This window comes from Brienomyrus brachyistius, unplaced genomic scaffold (genome assembly GCF_023856365.1).
Source record: "Brienomyrus brachyistius isolate T26 unplaced genomic scaffold, BBRACH_0.4 scaffold47, whole genome shotgun sequence".
NCBI classification, from domain to species: Eukaryota; Metazoa; Chordata; class Actinopteri; order Osteoglossiformes; family Mormyridae; genus Brienomyrus; species Brienomyrus brachyistius.
Genome location: NW_026042322.1, coordinates 512,004 through 538,095, shown reverse-complemented (window position 1 = coordinate 538,095; position 26,092 = coordinate 512,004). Strand labels below are relative to the sequence as shown.

Below are 26,092 nucleotides of genomic sequence, written 5' to 3'. Positions count from 1 at the left end.
CTTTGCGCCCATCAGGCTGAGGGTGTCAGTCATTAAATGGCTGCATCATAACAATCACGACTTTGCACGGCGATAAAGTTCGTGAGATATTGTGATTTTAATAACAATCACACTATTTTGTAAAAAGAGTGCATGTTAATGACAGTTTAAAATAAATCTAGAATCCGTTGAGTTTTCAGCAGCAAAGACAGACGTATTCATTTTAACAACAAATATAAATCATGCTCTATAATAGCAAAAATTTTATTTCAGTTTTTTCGATAAAACAAATACTTTTTCAACATGGTGCATTTCCATTGTAATGTCACATTAACGGTCATGAGAATTGGCTTCAGATGCTACAGTACCATGTATAAATCTGCTAATTTCCTTTGCCAAGAAACATGAAAATCTCAGTTGAACTGAAAATCATTCTAATACATATTCTGTGTAAAAACTGGCTGTAAAAAGGCACTTTAACTTACAGAAACTGAAGAAACCGGGTATTAAAATGAACAAAAAACAAACAAGCACCTTTGCTACAGGGATTTTTCTGTGTTGAACAGCTGCAGCATTTTTCTGTTGTTGAAACTGGCATCAAAATCCATTTTCAGGCGTCTGAACAAGGAGACACTAACCAAATTGATCGTCGTCTCACAACCCGATCCTCAGAGACCCCTGGACAGTCCACATTTTCGCTCCCTCCCAGTCAGTCCGCTCCATTTTCTCTCTCCCAGTTCCCGGACGGTCTAGAGCTCCCTAAGGACCAGGACTGGGAGATGCTGCCATAGATTATGGACTTAAGACTTTTTAAAGGCAAAAAACCCCCCAAAAAACATAACACTTCTGGTACAACCTGAAAGATTACGGTAACGGAACACATTATTATCCAGCTGCCTGTGATTTACTCCTTAAATTGCAGTATAAAAATCCCGTATTAAACACATCCTCCTTCCCTGACCTGTCCACATTGTCCCAAGCCGAGGGCAGCGGGTCCCCATAAACAGCTTTAACAAGCATTGTAGCCATAGCAACATTAAGGCCATGTGATCAAGACGAAACATACACTACATACATTAACATAATACTTATCAATACTTCTTATTTTGAATATAAATAGAACAGAGCTGGAATACTTTAATTTCATGTGTAATACACAAGAGGCACTTCATCTCAGACTTTGGCATGACTGTAATTCCTGGTGGAGCGTTCAGTACAGCTGACCGCCAATCACGCAGTTCCCAAAGAGGTCTACTCCTCTCTGGTGCTCTGCACCTTGGAGTACTTCTTGCAGGTGTTCTTGAAGCAGGTGGGTGGACAGCAGACGGGCCAGCAGAAGGTGCTCGGGACCTCGGTCTGCACGTTCCTTTCGAAGAAGTTGAAGATGGGGTTCCACCATGTGTATGTGAGGTAGTTGTTGGGCGAGCATCTCAGTATCTATGGAGGAAATGGCACAGGGGAAGAAAAAACGAACTGGTGAACAGAACCTGGAATTTTCCCCGAACGTTTGGTCACACCGATGACCTCTCTGGACGCCCAGATTAGACATGCGGGTAAACAAGCCTCCATTCAGCTTCCAGACGCAGAGGGTGGACATTCGAGTGAAAGTAAAAACATAATCAAAATCTAGTGCCAGTCTGACGACACCACCGCAGACTAAAGTCAGGATATTTTAAGGGCTGAAAAACACGAGATGGTGGGATTTATTTGACACGTGCCAAGGTGATATGGTGCTTAACCTGAAACTTTCCTAAAGTGCAGGTGTCAAGCAGCATCACTGCTAACCGTTTTTTTCTGAAGAATTTAGACAGTGTTTTCGGACCACCAACAGGGGGCGACATGGGAAAGAGTACCAAACAAACAGGAAAGGACTCCTCTTTGACTGCAGAAGAGTAGCAGAGTGACGTTTCAACCAAGTAATCAGTCACTCAACTTATTTTTTTAAACATATTTTGTGAATAGCTTCTGTACATGTTGCCAGAGAATAATCATAGGACACCAATGCTTTACTTCAAACCACTCATAGCATTGTATTGGTTTGTTTATAACGTTAGTATTTTAAAACACATCCCCACAAGGTGGCGATATTGAGTGGTGTTGACGTCGTGTGGTAGCTAGTGGTGCTGGTGAACAGCCTGAATTGTCGAGTTGCCATGGATACGGGTGTGAGCTGAATAAATACGCCAAAAAAAATAGATGAGCAGTCGCCTTTCCGTTTACATGCTGCGGCTCCTGTGTCGAGTTTTCCCGCACTGCCATCCTGCCACGTGTACGTCACAGCTGAGAGCAACTGGGAGCCGCACCAGACTTAGGGGCACCGGGGGATCGTCCCATTCCGAAACTCACGATGGGGGAAAAAAAAAATCCCTCGGATGTTTATCGATGGCATTCGTGAGAAGAGGATGCTTGTTTCAACTGGCATATACTCAAGGATTTTCCAGTGAACTGGGGCCACATCACTTTCCAGCAGATAAATGCTATATATTTATTTATAACCGTATCACACAGCCTTCTGAAACTTAGAAAAAGGAAACACACTCTGAAATTGATCAGAATGGAGTGTAAAAATGGAACATAGAATGATTTCACTATAACTAATTATTTTTAAAGTTGATGGACTGACATATGCCTTTCTAAGGACTACAGTTATCGATAAAAGCCAATGAAAAAGTCTACAATGCCTGCTGAATTCCAGGATCAAGTAACGGTAATTGTAGAACAGCAGTGGTAGAGAAATTCCTCCCCCCCCCCGGAATCTTCCTTAAATCAAACTGTGGGGGGTAATGGTTGCCTATGGAGACCACTGCAGTAAAGACCCGACGGGTGACGTCAAGGCATGGCCGACTCACCTGCAGATTGGCCATGGTGTGGTACCACCAGAAGAGGCGGGAAGTGATGAAGTAGGCCACCACCACATCCACACTGTAGTGCTCATGCGCTATCAAGATGCAGACCACGCCCACAGCACTCAGCAGCCAACACATCAGGTGGTACCACCAGAAGGAGCGCGGGGAATCTGGGTAGACGGTGACAGCGGCGGCGGTTAGCATCTTAGCCTTCAGGCTAGTGGATGGTTAAGCGCTAACGGCTAATCGGCCGCACGGCCCCACTTACACTCCTTGATGAAGAGGTAGGTGAGCGTGAGCATGACTGTGTGGCCGCTGTATAAGAAGTCCCCGCACATGAGGTGCGAGCCCGTGATGGAAAGGCCTCCCCCGGAGATGAGCTGCAGGACCCGCTGTACCTTGGCCTTGGAGTCCCCATATAGCTGCAATACACCAGCCCAGAAGTGAGCGGGCGCAGCTCCGGCACCAATGGCGCTAATCTCAGCGCATCGCACAATACAGACTTGCACCGGCTCATCATTGCTGAGGCAATTAAGGTCACCGTTTGCTGCGAAGTATTGGGCCAAAAACAAGCATAGAAGATCAACAACATGGCAGCTGACCATGCGATCACATTCACGACTGTGGAATGACGTGATGAAAATGCAGTTGACCAAAAAAAAAAAAAAAAAAAAAAACGAGTGATGGTACAGCAGGGGTTTCCAACTCTGGTCCTGGAGAGCTACTATCCAATAGGTTTTCTATCCTACTCGGCTTCTGGTGAACCACACCTGTTGATTACCCAAGAGCAGGTTTGGCTCATCAGAAGCCGGGTAGGATAGAAAACCTACGGGATAGTAGCTCTCCAGGACCGGAGTTGGAGACCCCTGTGGTAGAGTACGGCATCTCGGATACCAGCGGTCTTTAAACAAAGCTATAATGGCAGAAAGAAATTTATGGCTTAAATTCTGTTCCCCAGCTGGAATAATTGCGGATAAGGGACATTCGCATCCTTGGGTTAAGGGGGGTGGGGCGTGTAGCCGAACGGGGCCTGCCTGGGCCTGGTTATCCGGCTTACCTTGGGTGCGCATGTCATGTGCATCCCGGGCACAGGCAGCGTGGTTATGTACATGGTGACACAGCGATAGAGGTACAGCGTTCCGATCAGGAAGAAGTATCTCCTCCCAGCAATGGACCTGCAATGTGGGCGGTGATGGACACTCAGGATATGGCCAGGGTCACAGGTCACAGAAGGCAGCGGGACCTCTGTGTTTGGACTAATTACTGAAGCGGCTAATCAGGATTCATTATTCTGCTTGCCGTCATGTGACTGGAAGGCGTTTCTGGCTTGTATGGCGCATGTAGAATAAACTTGGGGTGACCAACGTGGGGCAAAAATGCAGAAGATAGACTGTAACTGGACAAATGAGGGCGCTGCTGAAGGTGTTACTTGCAAGAGGAGAACGGTGCTCACTTGTATTTGAGGAAGAGCCACTGTATGCCCCAAATGCCCACGAGGATCATGCCGTTGATCTCCGTCACGGAGAAGGCCCACTTGACACGGTCGATGTAATCAAAGAACTTGTCAGGCAGCGGCGGGCTGTTCTCCTTAGCTGGGACACGCTCATGGACCACCGTGATCACAACCGTGGTCAGGATCAGGTTGAAAGCAGCGTAGATGAAAGCGATCGCCGTCTTCCACCACTCCATGGGAAGCGGATCGCGCCTTCCCCCAGGGACGGAGATCTTGACATAGTCGCGGTGTTGGCTGATCCCCGAGCGAGAATTCAGGTCCCCGCTCGGCAGAGATAGGGTGAGGCCAGAAGCGTCATCAGCACCTTCATCCGGGTGGGCCATCACCCCGTCTCCTTCCCCCTGGGGCTGTTGAGACAGCATGAGGCCTTCCAGCTCACTTATGGGATCTGGAAAAATCTGGAAGGCTGCAGAAAGCAATATGTTTTAATGCCATAATATAGGAGATTTGGGACAAATTTGGACATCTACTTTTCTGCACTAAGAAGTCTGGAAAATCTGCTTCTGCAGTGAAGGAAAATGTATATCCATCCAAGCATTTTATGAAACCGCTTGTCCTATTCAGGGTTGCAGGGGGGGGGGTCCTGGAGACTATTGGCGCAAAGCTAGGAACAGCCCAGGATGGGACGCCAACCCATTTCAGGAACACAATCGCACACCATTCACTCATACATGCACCATTTGGTAACTCCAAATAGGTTCAGCATGTTTTTGGATTGTGGAGGGAATCCGGAGTACCCTGAGGAAACCCCACAACAACACAGGGAGAACATGCAAACTCCACACACATAGAACCTTGGTGGAGACTCAAGCCCAGGTCCCAGAGGTGTGAGCCGACTTGGCCACCGTGCCACCCTGGGAAATGTACAATAAATCCATCTAAAATGTCGACTATTTAGTCCCTGGTAAAGAGAACACTGGACATAGTATTTCAACCCGACCTTCGGATGTGAACATCTGTGGAGAAGACTGGGAAAGTAGATCCTAGTATGTCTGCTTGCTGAATAATGTCAGACGAGGCCCCATCCTGTGTCGTTCCACCGGGGAATAGATCTGGCCCATTTGAACTCATGAGTCATCCGCGTATCTTCCCATTCTTCCAGAAAGCCTTCCGCAAACTAAACTAATAAGCACCTATTAAATTACCATAGGCCTGTAGAGCGAGCTCATTATCAGCCAGAGAAATGGCCGACCCCTCCTGCCTGAAATGCTGCGTCTCCCATTTGCGTCCTCTACGGCAGCTCATTGGGCCACAACTCGTTTTTAACGCTACCCTGAAGCTCAAAGTTACCTCTACGAAGTAGAACAGGGAAGTAGACACAGGGTCAAGTGCGTGTTTGCCAGGAGGAAGAGAGACGCGGCGACCTGCTGTGGTGCCTGCCCCACATTCAGCCGTACGCTTTATGGCACGCCTTCCTGCTGGGCACGTCTTTCACAGTAGCCTGGATTCACGCCCGGCACTCTGGTGCACGGTGCCAATTGTGCTCTTCCCAACTTCATCTCATATTCATCAGTCCCACGTGGGGGAGTGCAATACCTGATTTTTAACCCTTTCAAATTCCTTGCATAGAATTTTACAAAAAAAAATAAAAAATGGGAAACAGGTTCTTTTTTTTTTTTAACTTGTGGGCTGGACTCACTGGATTTGACTCTGCTGAGTCCTTGAGATATTTTTACAACTAGATTAGGGGAAATATACACCTATTCTACTTACTATAGAGTCACCGTGTTCAATTTGACTATGAAATCACATGGTTTTTTTTTTTACATGGAGTGAGAGACAGGCGATGGCGTATTTGTTGGAGGTAACTTGGTCAGTTTGGCCGTGGTTCACACATAGATCTGGCTAATCAGATGCAGATCAGAAACACTAAAAAAAAAAAGTTTTTCTTCCTGGAAATGATGTCATCTGCTGATGACAACCAAAGGAAGGATGCGTGCCCGTCTTCGTGTCTCCATCTTAAATTTTGGCCTCACCTACTTGCATCCTACCTGTTGTCAGCATTGACCACAATAACCACATAGAGCAGAAGTATGAGCCATAGCTAGTTTGACTACTGTTTAACACGACACCCAACTGTATCATTTCAGAAAACAAATCTGGATTTCAAAGCCTGTCAGGGGCCTACTTGTATAACAGGGTGGGTGAGCAGAGTAAACATCCGAGCAGACATTTGAGATCTAACAGAGACAACTAACAAGAAACCGAGAGTCTACAATGGCCAAAGTTTATCGTTCTGGTAGGGGGAAAAAGGCCAACTTTACATCGTGAACAATTAATAAATCAGGCGTAGGGTGGGCAACCTTACTATTTTAATTCATCTTCCAAACCCATGGGGTAGCACTTGAAGTGGTTATAGTTTTTCTGTACCATATGGCAACAAATAAAGTAATGTACAAGTAATCTGGCTGCCTTGGAACTAATCTTGTTATTACAAGTGCCACCACCCGTCTGGTCTGAACACAAGGCTATATTTTTCTGAAGGCGTGCAAGGGTGTAGACGTACCAATTCGTACTTTAGTTTAATGACACGGTACCCTGTACTCCGACGATTTTCTGCATCCCGTGTTCAAATATGACTTCAAAGAAGCAAGGTCAAAAAATAGCCAGTCGGCAGGAGAAGCCAGCCAAACCATTAGGATCCCAGTGTTGGAGCCTGTTCTCTGTTTATGGGATTTAAATAAAGTTTGAAGGTACGATTCAAAATGGAAGTCAGCTGTATGTTCGCAGAAGGCTGCAGGGCGATCAGTGCAGTCAGGATGGTGTGGAGATTTTGACTCATAAGGGAGCTGTTTTACAAGAATGAGAAGCAGTGGCCCTTGCAGTTTGAGCTATTTTGAATGAAGTGGAACAGTTACAATCATGCATGTAAAACAGGCTTGATGCATTTGCCTAATGCTCTGTCAAACAGATCTGTTGACCAGGTTCATCTCTGTTATTCAAACAGTAGCTACCCACTGCAACAGGAAATAAGGTCTGCATCGCGGGGTAAAAATGACAGGCTCTGGACATATCGCGGCGCATTAACATGGCATTTAATGCGAAGGTTGGTCATAGAGGCCAGGAAAATGGACCATTATGGAATCGCCTTACTGCTGGATCCAGGCACTCAGGGGTGTAGAGTTTCTGGACCTTGACAAACTGCTTCCTTCATTACTTATCTGAATACACATTCCCCCATCCGAGGTCCCTGTTGGATGCTGGGGTACTCGCCTTCCGCGTGTAATGTTTGCCTCACCGCTACTGAGCTTCTGTTCTAGTTTAGATTATATCTTTGTGGTATGTGCTACAGCCCACTGTGGTTTTTAAGAGATGGGATCTTTCCTGATCAATTCCCCCATAGGACTTCACAGTGCGATGGCTGTCTGTATCACTAACAATCACTATCAATAATACACCAACAACTCAACCGTATGAGAGCAGGTGATCACTGAGGGCCGCTCAAGGCAAGTCATTGCCTGATTACATAGATATGGTAAGTGTGATTCAAAAGCATGGATTTAAGCTGTGCAATGCGGGTGCTGTGCTAGAATGCGGAAATCAGAAGGTTGTTGGGTCAAATCCCAAGACTTCACCATTGCGTTTATATTCAAGGCCCTTAACCCCCAACTGCACCAAGGACCGGCTGACCTGACTTTATCCAAAAAAAAGAGCATCTGCTAATTAAATATATTAAACAAAGTAAATGGATGTATGTGAATTCTATTTTTATGGCTGATCGTACAATATTGCTCATTGCTCGGACATAAAATCGGTGTGTAAATCCTAAACCTGAAACTGAGTGCGTGTCGCAGGTTTTTATTTGAGTTGCCGCACTTCTGCACAGGTTAATAAGTAGCACAGAATGGGGCATTTTATTCTCCATAGCTTGATCCTCAGAATCTAACAGGAAAAAATGGCAACAAACATTTCCTTTCTCCAATGAAGACCCTACTCACAGGTTAGTGATTCGGGAAGGTGTGCCGCTACACAGCAAACACCCTCAGGAGCCATGCTCCTGGAGGATTATGGGATAGCTGGCGTCTCCCTGCCGTGACTGAAAAGGTATGTGTGAAGCTGTCTTTCTTTACCTCAGGGTCCCAGGGGCAGGACAGTAGCCTCTATGCTGTGGGAAGACCCGCAGCTGGTATATTACAGAGCAGGGCGGGTGCGTCCCTGCCCAGAGCGTAGCTCTCCAGATTTACTTTTGAAGAACGTCCCAGAAACCCCACAGTTTTTCACCACAGTCTAAAAATAAAAGCGCGGTGATACAAAGCTTCCATCCCTCGCCTCATGACTTTCCTCCGGGAAAATAAAGTGATTTCTACATTTTTCAGGATTTTTTGATATTTCAGGAAACGTTTTCCAGAGCAGATCCAGACACAGTGAAGATCCCAGCATTTTTAAATAGATATTTCTCAGTGAACAGAACCCTTGCGTGGTAGTAATTAAGCATTCTGGGCAGTGAACATGGCTCTCTTGGTAGCTAACTGGGTCATTTTACATTTCCACAGTCATGGGTTTGAATCACACACAAACATGCCGCATGTTCATGTGACCTCACTGTGAAGTTTCCAAGACATGCTGACAAGCTCTAAATTGCTCCAAGTGCCACAGTGGCACCATCCAGGAGGTCTCTCTCTGGAACATTCTCTGGAATAGCAGTTCTTGAAAAGGACAGATACAAGTAAAGATTTAAAATAAATCAAGAGCATTGGCACGTTATCCTTTCCAAGAAGCAGTTATCTATCGACGCAACCAGCTGCCTAAAATTTATCTGTATACAATATTACAAAGCTCATAGTCTATGTGGAGTTCACAGGCTAACGTGAGAAGACCTCTGTCATTCACATAAACCAAGAAACACTCGCCCAGTATTGTTAGATGATGATAATAATAATAAAAAAAACTCTTTTCATAGTGCTCCATCTTATCGGCTACCCGGTACTCGTGGTTGGATGTAAATTAGTATACAAACCGAAAACGTCGACCTGCGTAGCGCAATTTTCCAGTTAAAAAAAGGCCGTCAAACTTACTGATGTTCAGTATATGCAGGAATGCAACCGGTAACCGGTACGCAGTAGTCGCATTATTTTCTCACTCAAGTCAAACTAAGACAAAACTGCAGGTAGCCCAAATATTTCAACCGAATGTGAACCCCTCACACTTTCAGTAAAAAAACAAAGAGAAGCGTGACTAAATGTAGCTTCAGAACCCATATATACAAGCAAGCACAAGAGAGGGACGCAAATTTCCCGGTCGATGTATGTATCATTTTTGTAAAAAAAAAATAAAACGTATACAAGAAACGATCGTCTATTTTGAACTTGGACTATAGATTTCGACTGTACACGTGTGAAAAGACAACTGCTGTAAACAAGCGCATCAAACGCTGGATTCACACAAGTTCATGTAAAGTGTCAGCGTACCTGAGATCCCTGAGAAAGAAAGCGGACAGATCCGGAGACCTTCAGCGTTCAGGCTCGAAATGAAGCTCCCGGTGCTGCCATGAAGGAAAAGCGAAGCGGCGCTCCTCCCAGATGCTTGACATCAGCGCGTCTCCAAACGCTCAGACCTGCAGCGGATCGGCTGCCTGGATGAAACGCGCAGCAACGAAAACCTAGTACGGTGAACGTAAAGTTCACCATTCCTTGTTTGGTGACTTTGTGGACTTTGTCCGATTACTTTATGGATTCGTAAAAAATAAACAAAATGCACAGTGGCTTCAGGCGTGTCTGTGATACAGCATTAATAAGAATTTTTGTAGGTACTTAAGATATCGATATTTAAAGTACGATTGCCGTCAGTGTTCAGACCTGTCGCAATTTTGCTAAAGTGATTTGATACGTTAAAATTGATCAAAAGAGAATTTATATGTTTTAAGCGTACATCTCTTAAGAATATTTTATGTACTGTTTTTAACACAAAGCGTGATCTGTAAAGACCACAACATGTTAACGTGCTGATCGCTTAATAAAAACAGTCAATTAAGACAAAAGAATACCCCAGTGTCATATCATGGCCGTATAGACCTACGACATGGTTACTTTTCAAACCATTAAGATACTCCTGGTATATAAAAGTCCTACAAACAGCTGTAATTTCACTTCTTCTCATGTGGAAAGGGCTAGCTTACATTTTAAAATATCACCCTGCGGCTTCTTTGTTCCTAAATTTGTGTACGCCACAAACTCATTCGTGAACTACACGAAGATTGTTTATATATAAGAATTTAATTCTGAGGAATGACCTTTTTAACTTTTAACGCTTTCACCCGGAGCGATATACAATTTAACGGAAATTTGAAATGTGATAATTTAATTAATTTAATGAACCAATATCGGAGTATATATACCCATGTTGGGGTGACTGTAATTTTAACACCACAATGAAACATTAATGTTTTCATATTCTCTGTGCGAATCCTGCCTACTTTATGGCGTTAATCTGTTAACTTTAAATGGTATAATGCTGAAGTACTTCATAATCTTAGCCTAATCGTATATATAAAGCGAGTGTCTTTTTTAACTTGGTTGCAACAAGGTTGCTGGAGTGTAGAGCTCAAAATTACAGTTATAGCAGTAATGCTTGCAGGATTTTAACGAAGATTTAAAGACGTTGTCCGCGCACAGCAAATATTTAATTATGTAATGTTTTTTGCAATATTAATTTATTTGGACATAGACAGCACTTCTGGCTGTAGTCTGGTACATTATTTTGGATAGACGTATAAGTAGACTACTACTTATGTACTGTATTGTGCTAGAAATATCAGCGACAGTATAATGTACCATTAAACATTCTGACTGATGCAGACCAGTTTATGTATGTATGAACTATAACATATAATGTAACACTGTATAATACTTAATGTAATGTATGCACAGAATATAATGCTTAGGACAATACTGCGAAGATGTAACCTGTAGAGGATAATGTAACCTTGTAACCTTTAGAGAATGGATGCCAATTTGGCTACGTGATCATATAAGTATTTATATTTATTGCTAAGGCTTATCATACCTCAAATTTACTCTGTAGTGTATCACTGTGTTGAAGGGAAAAATATATAACAGACTCTGTAGCTAAGCAGTGTGTAGCAAACATAAACTATCTAGGCGTATTACTGCAGGAAGACCTGGATGCTGAGCTTATTGCTTACCACCAAAGTGGCCTTGAACGAATTACATAGATTCTAGGCTTATTGCCACAGTTATATTTTCCAGAGTTACTAAGTAATAAAAGAAATGATTAGCAGCGGATCATCCAGGGACGGGGAATACCAAAATCCCAAATGAGAATAACATAACACTGGCGAACGGTCGAGGGAAAGATGATGCTTAGGACATTCCCTGTGAGGAGTAACTGTTAAGAGATAAGAATAGTATATAAGAATCGATGTAAGGCTGTAAGCCAACAATGGACACGCTTCCGCAGAGCGTCCAGCCTCGGTTGTAACTTTGCTGCTGCAATAAACACTGAACCTGAAGATCTTCACGAGAGGCTCCTGACTCGCTGGGAGAGAAAAAAAAACACAACAAACCTGGTATGGTTATAAATTCCTCATGTTATTTGAAAAAAATAATGATCAACTTTTTCAAGTGTTATAAATAGTCTTAAAAGACCATTAGAATTATACATATATTTATAAGTAAATGTACACGTTGTATGACCTATACGCTTAATGCATTTCCACCAATGGCAACACGAGCCGTATGGGTTTGTTTCTTTCACGACACGTCGTGGGTTGTCATGGAGACGCGCCACACGGCGGCATGGCGTCATTTCCGGTGATGTGTCCGTAAGCCGTGAGTGTGGTGATTCCTGTCTGCGGCCCCGGAGGGTGAAGCGCTGTGGGGAAAGCTGTTCACCTTTCTTTTAATGTTTCACGTAAAAACTAAAAGTGGCCAGTACTGCTAACGCTTCTCTTTCGGACAGACATGGAGACGGCCGGGAACTCGCATAAAAAGCCGAAGCTAAGTAACGCCCCAGAAAACTGGGTGAGTTTATAATTACGGGGCTTCTTGTGTAGCTTTATCGCACCCAGACATTACAGTAGCCGCGACTTCCTTCTAATTTTGTAGGCGCGTTTTAGTCTGAGCACAAAGAAGTGTAAATGTTCTCCATGTGAGCCCGAGCTTTTAACTCAATTTTCCCTTAAGCGGCTTTTCTATTCTGACCCAGAAAACAAATATCTGGCCAGCATTACTTTACCAGCCGCCACAAGTTATGCTAAAATGCCATGTATTTAATGGTATGATGGTGTTGACAGGGAGTGTTAGAGCCCTTGACGGATTTGTGTATTTATTTTAAGATTGAATAATTTGTATTTCCCTTTATTATCTCAATGTCTTTAATTAACCTCGATGTTGTTGTTTGGGAAACTATTTTTTTAAAAAGGTCGGATTTCGCAGAATTATTTAGATTTTATGGTACGTGATAGATCGTGATAATGGTTAAATGATGGTTGTATGGTTTTAATTGTGTCTGTCAATGAAGGGGATGCAGCGAGCGACAAACGTAACCTACCAGGCGCACCACGTAAGCAGGAACAAGCGTGGGCAGGTGGTGGGAACCCGGGGCGGCTTCCGCGGATGCACTGTGTGGCTGACGGGTGGGTTATGTCATCTCCTTATCACATTCACCATTTAGGGACATTGAAACAAAAAAAAAAAGAATTGCAACATTGAAATTTTATTTTTTTTGCTCTGTTTTGTAACTGCTGTCAATCCGCTGGACACTTAATTGGTGCCATGATCTGCTTGCGAAGTCGCTCGTGTCACGTGCCGTTTTTAATAGGTGTGATAACGATGCAGATGTTGCCCATCGCTGGCCTTTGCAGGGTTGTCTGGGGCTGGGAAGACCACCATGAGCATGGCTATGGAAGAGTACCTCGTGTGCCATGGAATTCCCTGCTACACTCTGGACGGTGACAACATCCGGCAGGGCCTGAACAAGAACCTGGGCTTCAGCCCGGAGGACCGCGAGGAGAATATCCGGCGCATCGCTGAAGTGGCGCGGCTGTTCGCCGATGCGGGGCTAATCTGTATCGCCAGCTTCATCTCCCCTTACAGCCGGGTGAGCGCCTTGGCTAATTCTGATGGAGCTTTGAACTGGTCCTGAGTTGTTGTGGAGGGAGTGGCGTTGTTCTGAAGTCAGGCCCTTGTTCCGCCCTCGCAGGACCGCGCCAACGCCAGGAAGATTCACGAAGCCGCCGGCCTGCCCTTCTTTGAAGTTTTTGTGGACGCACCACTGGACGTGTGTGAACAGCGGGATGTGAAGGGGCTGTACAAAAGAGCCCGAGCGGGAGAAATCAGAGGTGAATCAACCGGGACACTAAGTTCCACTACATCAGGGTTTGTCAAACTCCAGTCCTCGGGTGTCGGAGCCCTGTGTAGATTAGTTCTTTCCCTGTTCCACCACAGATGATTCAGCTCAAGAGCTTTGTGGTAATTAGCACAAGGTGTTGCAAAGAGTTGAATCAGATGTGTTAAATGAGAGGAGCTCTGGCCCTCCGTGACTGGAGTTCGACACCCAGGGCTGTACTACATCATAATGTTGCTGTATCTCATAAAGTAGAGCGTTGCGCTAACAATGCAAAGGTTGTGAGTTCAAATCCCTGGGAGCGCACATGAATTGTAACCCCTCTACTGTAAGCTGTTTAAACTTAAAAGTATCAGGTAAATGAGTTGATGTTAATGTAGATCATCGTAAGTATTTCAAAATAAAGAACCTGCATTTAATAGGTTGCTCAAGTCTATGGCCGGTTGATTAATCTTTTACATCCTTGTTAAACTTGAAGTGCATTTATTTTGTAATTACTTTGTGCTTAGAGTCAAAAATATGTGTAAGTTAGCCTTCCGGGCCCTGATAATACGTGCAGCTGTGGCACATCGAAACACGGAGAACGAAACCTGCAACGGGCTGCCTAAGCTCGGCTGCCGGTGTCGTACTCGCAGTTCTGGCAGTCAGATAAAGTGCAGGCTGCCGTCAGTGACCGGTGAGCGCCCCCTGGTGACTGTCCTCCTCTCCTGCAGGCTTCACCGGCATAGACTCCGAGTACGAGAAGCCGGAGGCACCAGAGCTGGTGCTGAAGACGGACTCCTGCAGCGTGAACGAGTGCATACAGCAGGTCATTGACCTCCTGCAGGAAAGGGTAAGGGCTGTCCGGATGATGTGGCGTCCTGTCGCAGTGCCTGACCAAAATGAAGGTGGTCTGAGATGACTTTTAGCTAATAATGGTCACCATATGCATCCATTGGTAGTTTTAGCTTTTAGTATTTTTGTGTTTTTTTTTTTTTTTTTTAAATAGCCTTTTCTGTTTGTTTTCTCAATGATGTTAAAGTTTCTTTGCAGTGCAAATGTGTGTGTAAAAAAAAAAAATAAAAAATAGCAAAACATTTCTGTTTCCATGGTGATAATCTCTCACCCGTAATCCTGATTAGGACATCGTGCCAGTGGATGCGTCCTATGAGGTGAAGGAGCTGTATGTGCCTGAGAACAAGTTGGACTTGGCCAAGGCGGATGCGGAGACACTACCGGCTGTGGAGATCCGCAAGGTGTGTGGCCCAGTTCCCGCCTGCACCGGGACCAGCTGTGTCTCTGAGTCTGGGCTGTAAGGTCACGGTAATTTATGAAGCACATTCTAAAATCGCGCTTGTCGACCAAAGTGCTGTACAGGGTAAGCAGAAGGAAAGAAACGCTTAAAAGGAACTAGACAAGAGCATACAAGCACATGCGATGAAAGAGCATGAGGTGTTGGGGATAATGGCAGAGAGGGAAACGTCAAGCTATTGACTACAGCAGGGGTAGAGAACCTGACCCATGGTGAGCCAGTGTGGGGACAGGCTTTTGGGATGACCTCTCAGTTAGTGATGGGAATTCCGGCTCTTTTAAGAGAGCCGGCTCTTAGGGCTCCCAAGTGGCTCCCAAGTGGCTCTTCAGATTTTTTTGGTGCTTAAATGAATTTATTACCAGGAATAATGTAAAATTATTAGTGAAATGAATTACTATGGTTGGAAATCACACGCAATCATTTTAGCCAATTCCTCATCAGTTGTGTCCTGTTTGCACAAACTGTCTCATAGAGCTCTAGGTTGTAGGTCTAGGTGGTTGTGCTGCTGTACTGGATGACGGTGTAGACATTGACAAACTGGCACTTTCAACAGTTGCAGTAGACAAACTGTCACTTTAATTAGTAGCAGTTTCACTTGCTTGTCTTTTTTCTTCCCACTGCACTGATGGATGTACAGTTCTCATGTGCCGATGCAGGTTATTTGTAGAGCCTGTTCGATATGAGATTTTAACCTTGCAAGCTCTACACTCTGCCTTAGTATTATCAATGCAATTGAAACATATCCAAATTTTACTCCGTTTCCTGCAGTCACTCATTTTGTCGCGCACATCTTCGTTCCTTCCTGTTTCTCTCTCTGTGCGTGTGATTGCTGTATTTGTCTATGGGTGCGTTCGACTTCACACAGCCATTTGCAGTGCTAGCTTAAAGCAATGCATTCTGGTCCCAACGTAATGCATCATAGTTAGATTTTTTTTTGTCCGACTTCAGCCGGCACTGCAAAACGTCACCATCCGTCACCATGTCACATGGTACAAAAACCTCGAGAGCAAGACGACTTAACACTTAAAGCCCAAGTCGATCGCACCCTGTAGCACTGCCCCTCCCCCTCCTGCTCAGTGCAGACTTGTGTATCAGACGCATCGTGTAGTTGACCAATCCGTGCGGCTTGAAAAAAAAGGCAGGAGCCTGATCCAATCGTTCACTTCAAAGAGCCGGCTCCGGGAGCCGTTTCGTTCGCGACCGACACATCACTACTCTCAATCAGCCAATAATAAAGCGGCGGCTCTTAACTCCAGTCTTTAGCACACACTCTTATTGGCTGATTTGAGAGTTCCTCCCAAAAACCTGCACCGGCCCCTCCTTGGAACAGGATTGCCACCTCTGGGTTGAAGAGTGAAAGGCGCGTTTTGAAGACGGGATTTAAACCTATTGGGAGCCTTGTAGGATGCCTCGTGCTCCGGCCCTGAATGTTGCCCCTATGCCGCAGGTCGACATGCAGTGGGTGCAGGTCCTGGCCGAGGGCTGGGCGACCCCCCTTGAACGGCTTCATGCGGGAGCGGGAGTACCTGCAGTGCCTCCATTTTGATTGTCTTCTGGACGGTAAGAGTCCTCCCCGCCTCCCAAAGGTGGCGCTCTGCGCCTTTTTAGTGTGATCAGATGGGCTGCAGTCACTGGAACAGTTCCTGAGCTATTAAGTACTTGGGCTAATTTTCCTTGAACTGATGGGCTATTCAACAGCAGCTGGTTTTCATAAAGCACGTCACTGTTTTAGTGTTCCAGTGCTCATGTTTGACCACTAGAGGGAGTCTTTGGGCCAGCTAATTCAAGATGAAATTAACCTCAGCTTGACGTGTTACAATGTGACATGAAGTGTAGTCACAGGAAGTGTGGGAGATGCTTATCTATGCTTACATTATACTTGAAAGTTTTAGAAGTTTTTTTTCTTCGTATTGTGTACTTAAAGGTTCTTGTGACCTTTTATTCCTTATTATTCTGTCTGCTTTTGAGGACACGGTGGCTGAGGGGCTTCACACTTCCAGCACTGAGGGCTTCAAAGCCGCCTGCGTATGTGGAGCTGGCATGTTCCCTCCGTGTCGCCTGTAATCCCACTGCGCGGTTTGTGCGCACGTGCCCCCACCGTATAATGGGCTGGCATCCCGTCCAGGGTGTCCTACAGCCCTGTGCCCTGTGATGGACTGGCATCCCGTCCAGGGTGTCCCCCAGTCTCGTGCCTTGTTATGGACTGGCATCCCGTCCAGGGTGTCCCCCAGTCTCGTGCCCTGTGATGGACTGGCATCCCGTCCAGGGTGTCCCCCAGCCCCGTGCCCTGTGATGGACTGGCATCCCATCCAGGGTGTCCCCCAGTCTCGTGCCCTGTGATGGACTGGCATCCCGTCCAGGGTGTCCCCCAGTCTCGTGCCTTGTTATGGACTGGCATCCCGTCCAGGGTGTCCCCCAGTCTCGTGCCCTGTGATGGACTGGCATCCCGTCCAGGGTGTCCCCCAGTCTCGTGCCTTGTTATGGACTGGCATCCCGTCCAGGGTGTCCCCCAGTCTCGTGCCTTGTTATGGACTGGCATCCCGTCCAGGGTGTCCCCCAGTCTCGTGCCTTGTTATGGACTGGCATCCCGTCCAGGGTGTCCCCCAGTCTCGTGCCTTGTTATGGACTGGCATCCCGTCCAGGGTGTCCCCCAGTCTCGTGCCCTGTGATGGACTGGCATCCCGTCCAGGGTGTCCCCCAGCCCCGTGCCCTGTGATGGACTGGCATCCCGTCCAGGGTGTCCCCCAGCCCTGTGCCCTGTGATGGACTGGCATCCCGTCCTGGGTGTCCCCCAGCCCCGTGCCCTGTTATGGACTGGCATCCCGTCCAGGGTGTCCCCCAGCCCTGTGCCCTGTGATGGACTGGCATCCCGTCCTGGGTGTCCCCCAGCCCCGTGCCCTGTTATGGACTGGCATCCCGTCCAGGGTGTCCCCCAGTCTCGTGCCTTGTTATGGACTGGCATCCCGTCCAGGGTGTCCCCCAGCCCCATGCCCTGTGATGGACTGGCATCCCGTCCAGGGTGCCCCCCAGCCCCGTGCCCTGTTATGGACTGGCATCCCGTCCAGGGTGTCCCCCAGCCCTGTGCCCTGTGATGGACTATAAACCCCGCCCCCCCCACCTCCATGGATCTGACTGGGATAAGCATTTACAAAATGGCTCGGCCTGCTTTTGCCTCATTGGATTTTCTAATAGAAAAAACACATTCTAATACTACAAGGGCACTGCTTTCAGTAGGTATGTTTCTCTAAGGAGAATTATTGCTTTTTTGCAAATAACCTTTGAGCAGTATAAATGCGAAGCAGTCCTCTGTCTGTCCAATAATTGGTCAAGCAAAGGTCGTAATATTAATGCCGAAAGTATTCCGTAACCCCCCCTAGTCCCAGTCGCGAAACCCCAACATCAGTTTTTCTGAGATTTCAAATTACCCTTCCTAATCCTTTTTGCCAAACCCTACATTAAGGATGCAGTTAGCTGTTTTTTGTTTCTCATACGAGATGAACATTAAACACGTCCTGTTTTTATAAGGCGCAACATGGTCGCATGTCAGAGCCCCCGCGCCCCCCTACTTTCCTGTCCCATTTGACTTTGGCACAGGTCAGGACACACAAGGTTTTTGCTCCAAATCTCCATTTTATGGAAACCAGCTGCCTCCGTTACTTTGTGATTAAAAAATAGGGGGGGGGGGCGGCCGGGTGTGGCTGGGTCGTATTCAAATGGAGGGGCTTAGGGGCTCACCATGCCGGATTAATCACGCTGAGGGAGCGAGGCAAGGCGGCCTGCGGAAACGCCTGCTCCCGACCGCCGCTTCCACAAAGTGCTGCAAATCGGGGTAAAATCCATTTGCCTGCAGAGTAATTTCACCCCGCATTAAGCAGGAATGCTCCGCCGCCCCCACCACCATTACCCCCGTTACTTACTGGTCCCCAGTCGGCGTTCTGCTGTTCCCCCCAATCTGCAGGGGTCACGTTGGGTATTATTAGGAAGAAAGCGCTGTCCCCCAAGTCGTCTCCACGACCCGTCGCTACAATTATCATGATTAATAATAATAATATTTTTATTTTTTGGGATGGGCGCTTCTCAGCGCATTACCCCCCCCCCCCCCCCCCCCCCCCCCCAACGCTGGCAACAAATTACCGAGAGACATGAAGCGATTAGCGATAATAATGGCGTTACGAATGCACGTCGAATATCGTCAGAGTGGAAACAACCAGGGGCGCTAGAGGAAGCTCAAGAGGAAGAGGGTAAAACAAAAACACAACCCCCCCCCCCCCCCCGAAACTCCGGCGTTCTGCGGCCAGCTGGCCCCCGTCGACACTCTTGCTATACCGACACCCAACTGCCAAGCAATCTGTCATTTAAGGTGCCGGAGAGGCCCAGTTGCTCCCTCTTTTGGATGTAACGCTTCCTACCCCCAGGCCTGTACTGCATGTGACTCAGGCATTTCCCAAGAATGATGCTCTTTGAGTCTCACGTTTGACCCCACCCTGCCTCTAGGTGGCGTGATCAACCTTTCTGTGCCTGTGGTGCTGCCTGTCTCCGGCGAGGACCGGGAGCGTTTGGACGGCTGCACGGCCTTCGCCTTGGCCTATGGGGGGCGTCGCGTTGCCATCCTGCGCAACCCCGAATTCTATGAACACCGCAAAGAGGAGCGCTGTGCTCGCCAGTGGGGCACCACCTGCAAGGAGCATCCGTACATCAAGGTAACCATTACTCCTCCCGGAATGACACCGGGGGGGACCTGAGATTAGTGGCCTCCACTGCAGCTGAGACCTGCGTGATCCGTGTATAGGCCTGCCATCGCATGCATCCTGGCCTGGTCCTCTGTCCCGAAAATCTAATCGATTTATGGAGCATTCGTGGTCTTTCTGGGTTGGTCTCCTCCGCCAAAATCCCAGCCGCTCTCTGCCTCCAGACGTGTCCCGTCACTCATTGCATGATCAGTCCCACACCACTTGGTCCCGGGATCGAGGCCAGCCGGGCTTCAGGCCGCAGTGTGGATCCCGGCCCGGGCTGAGAGCGCTGCGGTGGTGCAGTAATCGGCAGGCCTAATTGCGACGTTATTTCCGTGTTTCGGGAGCTCTGATTAATTTATCACCTGAGGTCAGGCGTTTGGCTCTGTGTGTGGTGCCGGAGCGAGAAGTGATCACGCTCGATGGCAGCTTAAGTAATTGCAGCGTGGTGTGAGGACTGGGGTTCGAGCACCTGCTGGCCGTAGGCGGCATGGTGGACCAGAGGGACCCGTGCTGGGCTAACAGAGAGCGGAGTATGAGTCATTGTCAAAGTGCAATTTTCTGTTCTTCCTGCTGACGGAGTCCCTGGCAGGGCCCCCGGTCAGGAAACCAGAAGTCATAGGTCACCACCAATAGGTTAATGAAGGTAAACGCTGACATCATCCCGATGACATGATGAAGTTTTCATGTGTCCCTGGGGGAATTTTCGTTTTACGGGGTGGTTTGGTAAGACTCGTTAATATTCATGAAAGAAGTGCTACCTGATTGGCCAAGTGAATGCCTTGGACAGAATGCCTGGGACACCGTGCTAATCGCTAGCTGCCTGGGACACCGTGCTAATCGCTAGCTGCCTGGGACACCGTGCTAATCGCTAGCTGCCTGGGACACCGTGCTAATCGCCAGCTGCCTGGGACACCGTGCTAATCGCCAGCTGCCTGGGACACCGTGCTAATCGCCAGCTGCCTGGGACACCGTGCTAATCGCCAGCTGCCTGGGACACCGTGCTAATCGCCAGCTGCCTGGGACACCGTGCTAATCGCCAGCTGCCTGGGACACCGTGCTAATCGCTAGAACACCATGCTACAAAATACAATTAGCCTTTGATAAGGCATTTACTGTGTTTGGGTTCGGCCTTAGACGGAATGCCTAAAAAACCACGCTGATCACACTACTCTAGATACTTTATCTTACCTCCATCAGCCTGACTTTTGACAGCAAAAAACAGGTAGCACATGTTGATGGCAGAATGATCAGGACAATCAGGTAGCTTCTCTCATGAACATTAATGAGTTTTCCCAAATCACCCTGTAAAATTTTCTTCCTTTGGTGGAAGGGATGGTGGCCATAATCCTCTTGGGCTGGGGTGGGGGCTCTCTTTGGATTGGGGGGGCTGACTGTAGTCCTGCTTAATTACGGCTTCTGTCTTTTGTGCTGGCAGGAAGGGAGTGACATCACGATTCCATTGCTAACATAGGTGTGCCCCTCACCCCCATTCTGACCCCTCCCAGATGGTGATGGAGAGCGGGGATTGGCTGGTTGGAGGGGACCTCCAGGTTTTGGACCGGATCTACTGGGACGACGGCCTGGACCAGTACCCGCCTCACACCCACAGAGCTGCGACAGAAGTTCAAGCAGATGAATGCAGGTGTGTTTTGGGGGGGGGGTTGCTAGATGCAGGCAGGGCCGGGGGTCCAGTGAGATGCTGAGTCTCCATAGCGACGCCGCATCCCTCCTCCTTTAGATGCAGTGTTCGCGTTCCAGCTGCGGAATCCAGTGCACAACGGGCATGCGCTGCTGATGCGGGACACGCAGCGGCGGCTGGTGGAGCGCGGCTACCGGCGGCCCGTGCTGCTGCTGCACCCGCTGGGCGGCTGGACCAAGGACGATGACGTGCCGCTGGCCTGGCGCATGCGGCAGCATGCCGCCGTGCTGGACGAGGGCGTGCTGGACCCCGCCTCCACCGTGGTGGCCATCTTCCCCTCGCCCATGATGTATGCTGGCCCGACCGAGGTACGAGCGCCCCGTGGGTATCGGTGCCAGGCTCGGCCGCTGTGAGGAAGGTCGTTGGATTAAGTTCCACGGTCTATTCAAAAGCCCCCAGTTGATCCCCAGACTAAATGAAATTGTGTGTGTTGACGTCTATTTGCTTGACCCCCACCGCTCCCACGCAGGTCCAGTGGCATTGCCGCGCCCGCATGGTAGCTGGCGCCAACTTCTACATAGTGGGCCGCGACCCGGCTGGCATGCCCCACCCAGAGACGGGCAGCGACCTGTACGACCCCACCCACGGTGCTAAGGTGCTTACCATGGCCCCCGGGCTCATCAGCTTGGAGATCGTACCCTTCAAGGTGGCTGCCTACAACAAGGCCAAGAGGGCCATGGACTTCTACGACCCCAAGAAGTAAGTCCCCCCCCCCCCCCCATCGTATTGTCTGTGGCAGTTTGTTTTTTATAACCAGCATGTTCCCATCAGCATGTTGGGCAAGCTTTCATGTTGGTGGGGGGGGGGTGAGGTTGTATTCACTATGTTCACTATGAGGGTTTTATGGAAGCGGTGGCACCACTATGGGTTTGACTCCCCAGAAGGGGTGGTGGGGGGAGCCGGCATGGGCTCCGCAGTCCCACAGCGGCTGTTATTTCTGTGGCCCTTGGTGCAGGTGGCTGATTAGCTGGGATCCCTCTGAAAGACGTCCTGCTGCTCATGTTTTTCAGCTTTCCCAGTGCATCATGATCCGCCTGCTCTCTGCCTCTCCCGCCTGCTCTCTGCCTCTCCCGCCTGCTCTCTGCCTCTCCCGCCTGCTCTCTGCCTCTCCCGCCTGCTCTCTGCCTCTCCCGCCTGCTCTCTGCCTCTCCCGCCTGCTCTCTGCCTCTCCCGCCTGCTCTCTGCCTCTCCCGCCTGCTCTCTGCCTCTCCCGCCTGCTCTCTGCCTCTCCCGCCTGCTCTCTGCCTCTCCCGCCTGCTCTCTGCCTCTCCCGCCTGCTCTCTGCCTCTCCCGCCTGCTCTCTGCCTCTCCCGCCTGCTCTCTGCCTCTCCCGCCTGCTCTCTGCCTCTCCCGCCTGCTCTCTGCCTCTCCCGCCTGCTCTCTGCCTCTCCCGCCTGCTCTCTGCCTCTGGCCCCCCCTGGATAACGACAGACGCCCCTTAGCCACGCAGTTGTGTGAAAGTTCTGCAGAAATCATTCCTTTTCTGTTACTCAGACCATTAAATCCTTTGTGATATTTTTCAACCCTGAAGGTTACTTTAATTTGCTTTACGTACGGTATTGATTAGCACATATTTTAATTTCCCCTCTCAGCTGTTTCTCTTAAGCATTTGTTCAATAAATCGGGCTTTTGTGATTTTTCCGTTCCTGTTCGCTGGCAGCGTGCTGTACTTCCTGCATTTCCGCTCCGCTGTAGTCAGGCAGCCGCCTCTCCGCCCTGCCATGTCAGCTGGCACTCTTGCATCCAAACTTAAGCGACTAATTAGCGTTGTTTATCTGAGACTGCAGCACGGTTTATTTGCGGACTCTGTGTTTAAAGTAAGAAGCGTAACACGAGGTTCTCATTTAACGGACGAGGGCCTGTGCTGGGGGGGGGGGGGGGGGGGGGGGCGTCTTACCAGGACGTTCCAGAGGCGAACGGACACTGACACAGGAGTCCAGCGGTTAATCCATGATGTCGTTTATTTTTTGCGATATTTGTGGCAAGTGTGTAAAGACTGAGCTACATGGTGGCTCCCCCTGCTGGTGGCATTGTGTCATCACAACCCTGGGCTCGAACCCGAGACCATGTTCGGTCTCGTACCCGCGCATGCAGCCATGCCAGAACCTGCCGTGTAAACCAAGCACCTGGCACGTTCCCTCCCTCCCTCTCTTCTTTTCCCGGTACATTCTGGGTCTCTCAGAATCAGAACGGTGTGGGGTCACGTTCGGTTTGCTCACGGCCGTCTTTTTTATTTATTTATTTATTTTTTATCTCCCCCAGCCATGAGGATTTCGACTTCATCTCAGGAACCCGCATGCGCAGGATGGCCCGTGAGGGCCAGGACCCCCCAGAAGGCTTCATGGCACCCAAGGCCTGGACGGTGCTGAAGGAGTACTATAAGAATCTGGAGAAGGCCTAGGGCCCCTACGGGGGGGGGGGGGGGGGGGCGGACGGGGACCACAGGGAGAGACGGGGACATTTTTACGCTGTTCCCACACCTTACGTCGCAGATTTCAGCAGATGCTTCACACAACCGTCATCCCTCCCTTCCCAGGCGCTTGGATGACCGGCTCTTTATGTAAATTGTTTTATGAAATTGTTTTTTTTTAAAAAAAAAAAAAGCAGTTTGGAAAATGTCCAGAACCCCCCCCCCCCCCCCCGTGTCTTCCGGTGTTTCCGGCGTCGCCAGAATGAATCTGAGATCGTGGTACCTTGATTAACACAGCGTGTTACTGTCTGTTACTGTCTAATCTGAGTTGTATGAACGAAGACCTGCCATGCTTTGAAGGTGACGGGAGCCTTTACACGCTGTAGGTAGGGTAGCTGCATTATTTTTGGAAGTTGTGACCGGATTTAACCTGCAGTTTTCAGTGATAAATGGAAAATTTAACGGTGGGTATCTGGGTACTGTCCAGGCACCAAGCTCCCCGATGGGCCGGTACCACTGGGGTCGGTGCCGCGGACAGAGAGGGGGCAGCCATTGGGTCATTGTCTCATTCAGCGCAGTGCAATGGCTAACCCTGAGAAATAGGGTGGAGCATTTTTACAGGCATTTAAGGTAATATTTGATTTATGTCCTGTCAGTTTGCTCCTTTTACTATTCACGGTTTTTTTTTTATGCTAACGACGAAACCTGTCCTGTTAATGTGCTGTTTCATTACTGCTTGATAGCAATTTGTAAAATTCATATTTATCGAACTCTTATTTAAGGTGTTGCTGGCTTGTTTCTTAACCTGTGACTTAACCCTGTGTTAGTCTATTTTTCTGAGTATTTGTCAGTCTGTCAAATAATAATACTGTCACAACCTATAGTTATCAGTGAAAATGGTCTGTTACTTAATCTTTTTTTTTCTTTCGTTTTTTTTTTTTTTTTTAGTTTAATACTACCATATTTGTCATTCACAGCCTGTGCTTATGAATTATACTGTCTCCATTAAACCATTCCTTGTCAAAGCAGATGCGTTGGTCCTGTGAGCGGAAGGTTGCTGGATCGAATCCCGGAATTGGCAGTGTGACGTCACTGTTGGGTCCCTGAGCCAAAGCCCTTAATCCCTAATTGCTCCTGGTGCTGATGAAGACGCTAGATAAAAGCATTTACTGAATAAATGAAATGCAAGTAAGCCGACGTCCTGTTGAGTACACCGGAGCCCCCCCCCCCCCCCATGTTCAGATGTAAAGTCACATTCCCTGAAACCTGTGGAACATCATCCTTGTCAAACGTTATCATGCACTCGTGCCTACCTCATATCGTCCCTGACCCCCCACCCCCCACCCCAGTAAATTCCGGTTCTGTGAAACTTGTGGCTTAGATTAAGCTAGGAGCCAAATGAACCCCATCTGCTTCCCAGATGCCGTTTATGCCGTGGAGACGGAGTGTGAGGGGTTAATCCCGGACCTTAATCAGGCGGCCCTTTTAAGGGCGGCCGGCAGATTTCTTAATCTGCCGAAACGCGGGAAAGCTTAGAGCGATAGGGAGCCTGCCAGTCTCTGTGACCCCTGCAGAATCCTGATAGATCTGATGCTAATCACACTTGGACTCCCACCACTGCCTCAGGTGGTGGGGGTGCTTTGGAAAAGGCTCCGTTTTCTCCGTTGTCTTGGTCATTCTACCCCCCCCCCCCCAAACAAACATCATTCATAGTTACTTTGCTTCGTTTGTATGGGATCTATAAGCAGGGCTCATGTTGTAACGAGAGACGTGGAAAAATAATGACAAAAACCATCCCTTTTGAAAATATGCCGTCGACCCTCCTAAACCCCTCTGTGTAATTTCACTTGCATGAAGGTAAATCTACTATCAAGGGTTCTCAACTGGTGCACTCCACACTGAAGCACAATTTAATCAGAACTATGTGATTTCCACCCCCCAAAATAAATTTGACCCTCACCATTCCCCCTGATGACTCCTACTGGGGAATTCAGTGGGCAACATCGTATCCCTGCAAGTCCTACCCTCAAACCAGCAGTGGCTCCTCCCCCCCCCCCCCCCCCCCCGGTTGTCCCGGTTGTGCGTTCCGCAGGGCAGGTCTTAGGTCTTGCTGAGGACGGTGGACAACCAGGCAGGCCCCATTGCAGCACAAGGGGAGATCTGGGGTCACTCATGCCTCCCCGACCCTTCCCCCGACACACACACAACCCCCAGCTAGTCTGTGTCACATTCCGTGTTTGCTCAGCATGTACCCAAGGATGCTTCTCTATTTCTGGTGTCTAGCTTTTAAACCGAGAATTACAGTCTGACAGTGGCTG

General features: G+C 48.4%; 2 protein-coding genes across 3 annotated transcripts; one reads left to right on the top strand and one right to left on the bottom strand.

Annotated features, from left to right (window-relative positions):
- Positions 1-73: 73 nt before the first annotated feature.
- Positions 74-10,178, bottom strand: LOC125723320 (phosphatidylcholine:ceramide cholinephosphotransferase 2-like). Of its 2 annotated transcripts, none has more exons than XM_048999794.1 (6): positions 9,747-10,178; positions 4,279-4,685; positions 3,883-4,000; positions 3,094-3,247; positions 2,829-2,995; positions 74-1,416 (listed from the first exon to the last, which is right to left on the bottom strand). In XM_048999794.1, exons 2-6 carry the CDS (start codon positions 4,659-4,661, stop codon positions 1,231-1,233), a joined length of 1,008 nt encoding a protein of 335 aa, XP_048855751.1. In that variant the 5' UTR covers positions 4,662-4,685; positions 9,747-10,178; the 3' UTR covers positions 74-1,230. The 2 variants fall into 2 exon arrangements, with proteins under 2 accessions (XP_048855751.1, XP_048855750.1); XM_048999793.1 differs by having other exon boundaries at positions 4,279-4,744; positions 9,747-10,171.
- Positions 10,179-12,096: 1,918 nt separating this feature from the next.
- Positions 12,097-24,800, top strand: papss1 (3'-phosphoadenosine 5'-phosphosulfate synthase 1). The gene is given in 14 exon segments (XM_048999803.1): positions 12,097-12,317; positions 12,817-12,931; positions 13,160-13,395; positions 13,498-13,636; positions 14,355-14,473; positions 14,763-14,876; positions 16,380-16,424; positions 16,426-16,492; positions 19,427-19,632; positions 21,171-21,257; positions 21,259-21,307; positions 21,404-21,672; positions 21,834-22,063; positions 23,627-24,800. Coding segments are annotated over 14 exon segments (1,875 nt in total). The 5' UTR covers positions 12,097-12,257; the 3' UTR covers positions 23,766-24,800.
- The last annotated feature ends 1,292 nt before the right edge of the window (positions 24,801-26,092 follow it).

Bases quoted from the DNA above. Each gene is read 5' to 3' on its own strand.
- LOC125723320 (XM_048999793.1), bottom strand. From the start codon at position 4,700: ATGCTGTCTCAACAGCCCCAGGGGGAAGGAGACGGGGTGATGGCCCAC. The intron at 3,248-3,882 runs GTAAGCCGGATA...GGTGTATTGCAG, and splicing joins ACATGACATGCGCACCCAAG to CTATATGGGGACTCCAAGGC. The intron at 2,996-3,093 runs GTAAGTGGGGCC...CCGTCTACCCAG, and splicing joins CTACCTCTTCATCAAGGAGT to ATTCCCCGCGCTCCTTCTGG.